Genomic DNA, 4,337 nt, shown 5'->3' with positions numbered 1-4,337 from the left:
TATCAGATAAAAAGTGGGAGTAAAGAAAGAGGGGGAGAAAAGATGTGGGGGATCAGACGAAGTAAAGAAAGAGGGGAAGCAAAGAAGGTGCAAGTGGTTTGAAAGGAAAAAAGAAGAGTTGCGGTGTTTTTAGTGTAAATGGGAAACACATCATCTGACAAATGCGTGTTCAGTTCTATACTAAACGCGATGACGTTCGTGCCTGTTCATTTTTCCCTTTTTGTGAACAGTGTTTGGGATGCAATTCCGAAATTCACAAAATTTAAATTACCAGTTTTTCTATTCTGAACACCTCTTTATCATTTTGGCTGTTTTTGATTCGTTTTGTATTACTTTAAAAACGGAGGCCTTTAAGCAGGTGTAAGTCGCCGTCCTTTTGTAAAACCGTTATTCATTTTTTATGGCAAGCAAATACTGATTTTATCATCAAATCTGAGCAAAAGAAATATTATTTTTAATTTTTATATCAAAACATAAATATGTAAAAAAAAATTACTAAACGGTTATCTGATTTTTAAATCATCACTTTTTTCACAAGTATTTGTTCTAACAGTACAATAATTTTTAACAGTATTAATAAACAAAGGCTTAGCTATCTCAATATTAAAAATTCAACTTATTATAATTATATACTATAAATTAGACGGGGAGGAATTGAGAGTTCGGTCTAAAAAAGAAAATATATAAGATTGAATGAAATAAAGAGAATACTAATTATCTAGAAAATGTGTAGAATACAATCCAGGGAATGATGTTATGGACTATCCATTGCTGCAAATATGTGTTTCTTAGAAGGAACTTTTTCATCCGAACATAGAAAATAAATTCGTAGAAGCAAGTTTAAGTTTGCAAAAATAGAAAATAATTATTAGTTTAACCAGTAAAAATTATTTGTATGGTGGATGAAATGGCACAAGTATAGGGGTAGGTAATATTAACATTATTATATTATATATATAATAAATGAAAAGAATAGAAAAGAGAGTACAAGTAGTGTCCTCTCATTTGTCACCGCCGGTACATTTCCGACAAGCTTCCATGACGACTTCCGAGAAAGACGCTGCTCTCACTGCTGTTCCTTCTGATTCCCCCACCATGTATGTGTCTTCTTTCTTAATTTATATATTTATGTCTTTAAATTATAGTACATATTCTTATCAAACCCTAATACACAAATATCATTCACTGCTAGTATTATGTTAATTAAACTAATAACTAATTAGTTGTAACATTATGTACATGTGTGTCTGTAGTTCAGTGATGATGTTTTTTTTTGTTTTGATTGTAAAATGTTCGATTTTAGCTGCTCGAATAGGATTTTAGATTTTGAATGGTAGTATGGTTTCTAATAGGATAATACCGCACATTGTAGGCATCTTTTTCTGATTTTTCTTGGTTATGTTGAATATGTGGTAGAAAATCAAGTTCGTACTCAAGTTTGTTGTTATTTAAGAACTGAACTAATCTGACTTTACCAAGTACGGACTGGGTTAATGTTAATGTTAACTTCTTCTAGGGTAGAGTGGTATACCGTATTTTTAATCAATGCAATGAAGTGTGGCAAGTTTTTTCCAATGGCTTGCCCATATCTCCGTTTTTTAAGATTGTTCGTGTTGTAGGGAATAATCAGAGTCATTTTCTGTAAAGCTTCTGATTTTTTAGTTGGTTGTGTAATTATTCTAACATATTTGCCCGTGTGGGAGGTAGAACTTTTGTCATTCGTTATAAATATGTATAGATGACATAATTCTTGAGTCAGCGGCTTTGATCTGACTCGTATCATTTAGCAAAAAAAAATTGACTCATAAGTAGTTACAAACATACTTGATAACAACATATAATATACATTGTCTATGTATGTGGATAGTAGTGCTAATAAGTCATCTTTTCTTAAAGCTGCCCTGTTATGTGTTTTTAGTTTGCCAAGGGTTTAGGTTTTCATATAATCAACATATAATTTCCAGTCAGAAGTTCTGCCGACTCTGCTCAATCATGTCATCATTCTAATGTGCAGATTTGACAAAATAATTAACAAGGAAATTCCGTCGACAGTGGTTTTTGAGGATGATAAGGTAAAAAAAATTCTACACTGTTTTAAAACTTCTATTAAGAGCAATACTCATCACCGTGTGATCGATGAAAGAGTGACATTATTATTACATAGCGGAATCTTGAAATGTTGTAATTTTACAAATTAGCTTTTACATTATATTTATTTGTTTCCTGGCTGTGCTTGAAGCTTTAGTAAAGCCTCTGTTTGTTCTCAAGTTCCAGACTTGACATCTGAATGCTTCTTTTACTACTGTGTTATTAAAAGTTTTTTATGATCATCATTTTTTGGTATTTTCTAATCTGAGGAATAGAAGAAACCTTGATCCTCTTGTAATGTAACGTTCATGCATTAGATATGGAAAAGGTATCAGACTAACTTATTTCCTTTTCAAGTGTTCTTATTCTGTGCCCCTCACTGTATTTCCATACCTTCCAGTTCAAACATCTAATTGTTAAGAAAGTGCCGAACTTCGTGGTTTTCCCCTTTAATTTACAGATAAATACCTTTACATAGTTCAAAGCACTGCTCAGTCTATATTCTGCACTTTATCTTAACCTTCCATTCCTTTAATATAGAACATAGTGATTATTGTATAGTTCAGTTAATATTTTTATTTTTTTGACATATATTTGCTGGAAGGTACTCGCTTTTAGGGACATCGCTCCACAAGCACCTACACATATCCTAGTTATCCCGAAAGTGAGGGATGGCTTGACTGGCCTCTCTAAGGTATCCTTTGATTACAGTTACATTATTAGAACATATGATGTATTCCTTTACTTAATTATCAAAAAAAAAAGATGTATTCCTTTACTTATTGGAGAGAGAGTCATGACTTTGTTCGCTCAAAGACTTTTTTAAATTCAAACAGCTTATAGATTGAACTCTAAATTATCCAGTAACACTGAATCCAGCACATCAATAGCATTTCACAATTTGCCACTGCTAGAGTTTGATTTTAGTTTCTTCTGGACGCACCATCTTGTTTTAATGTCAGACTTGTCTGGTTTAGATGGAAACTAAGAACTCTTTTGGTCTTTACAAGCCAAAATTCTACTTATTCAGTGCTATGTTATGTATGCTTATTTTATTCTACAGGCAGAGGAGAGGCACTGTGAAATTCTTGGTAGGCTTCTTTACACTGCAAAGCTTGTTGCGAAACAAGAAGGTCTTGATGATGGCTTCCGAATAGTGATAAATGACGGACCAAGTGGATGTTAGTATCTTCAAATTGATCCATTATGTATAACTATAAAAGCTATGTATTTTCCTGGACTTATTATAGTTGTTTTGACTTTTGATGATTGCAGGCCAATCTGTTTATCACATTCATGTTCATGTCATTGGAGGACGTCAGATGAACTGGCCTCCAGGCTAAGAAGTTATCATGGCTGTGTCCCTTCTACTCTCACATGACAGCAGAAAAGTAATTTAAATCAGTGATTAAAACCACGAATAAAGGATCTGTAGCTATAAACAAAGGATTTCTTATTTGCCTGGATACTAGATGGTGGTAGCACCTAAATCTGGTGAAGGCTATAATCAAGCTCCATGCGACTTTAATTGGGTTAAACTTGTTATTATATATTTTTAGGCAAACTGTTGAATAAAGAATTTATAATTTGCACCTTTATTATTTAAATTTATGGAAGCTTGTAGCCTAAACTCTAGGTAGAACAGGCTAGTGTGAAGGAAAAAAAAGAGGAAAGACTCAAACACGTGCCAGATATCTGAGGAATATGATTACGGGGCTCGGAATGTGATTTCAGGACTTTTGGAGTGGAAAATAAGTGCTAACAAGAAGTTCATTTGTTTGTAGCACGAAGTCAAAATTGTGCTGCCCTTGCAAATGTATCAATTACTCCTTGGACGGAGTACTTGTTCTTGTACTCCTGTAGAAATCCTCCATTTTAGAACAAGATGTGATTGTGTTCATTTGGGTTCCTACTTGAGGGTGACATAATGATGTACAATGATCCAGAACTAATTAAAAAAATAATTGGCACAACTAATTTAATTTATAAGTTCAATGATATTTTGTTGCTTCAAAATTGTACAAAATTAAACCCCAAACCTTCACTCTTACTCTCATCCAGGCCATTTCTGCCCAACTGCATAAACTGGACATTAAATCCTAGGTTCTGTGGTATTTTTCTTTCTCTAGTGTCCCCTTCCATTTATACTTATGGGAAAATTAATACGTATCCTGATTGTGCCATTTGAAAACCTTTTGTTGATATAGGAAGTGCCTCGTGGTACCTCCACTATCATCTCAACCCTTACT

At 33.3% G+C, this 4,337-nt stretch overlaps 1 protein-coding gene across 1 annotated transcript; it reads left to right on the top strand.

The window, feature by feature from the left end:
* Nucleotides 1-939: 939 nt before the first annotated feature.
* On the top strand, nucleotides 940-3,695 carry LOC141720495 (14 kDa zinc-binding protein). The gene is made up of 5 exons (XM_074522933.1): nucleotides 940-1,097; nucleotides 2,015-2,072; nucleotides 2,693-2,782; nucleotides 3,152-3,269; nucleotides 3,364-3,695. The coding sequence occupies exons 1-5, from the start codon at nucleotides 964-966 to the stop codon at nucleotides 3,429-3,431; spliced, it is 468 nt and encodes a 155-aa protein (XP_074379034.1). The 5' UTR covers nucleotides 940-963; the 3' UTR covers nucleotides 3,432-3,695.
* The last annotated feature ends 642 nt before the right edge of the window (nucleotides 3,696-4,337 follow it).

Source organism: Apium graveolens, chromosome 4 (assembly GCF_009905375.1).
Source record: "Apium graveolens cultivar Ventura chromosome 4, ASM990537v1, whole genome shotgun sequence".
NCBI classification, from domain to species: domain Eukaryota; kingdom Viridiplantae; phylum Streptophyta; class Magnoliopsida; order Apiales; family Apiaceae; genus Apium; species Apium graveolens.
The sequence above is the reverse complement of the archived record's forward strand: the minus strand, read 5'-3'. Positions and strand labels throughout refer to the sequence as shown.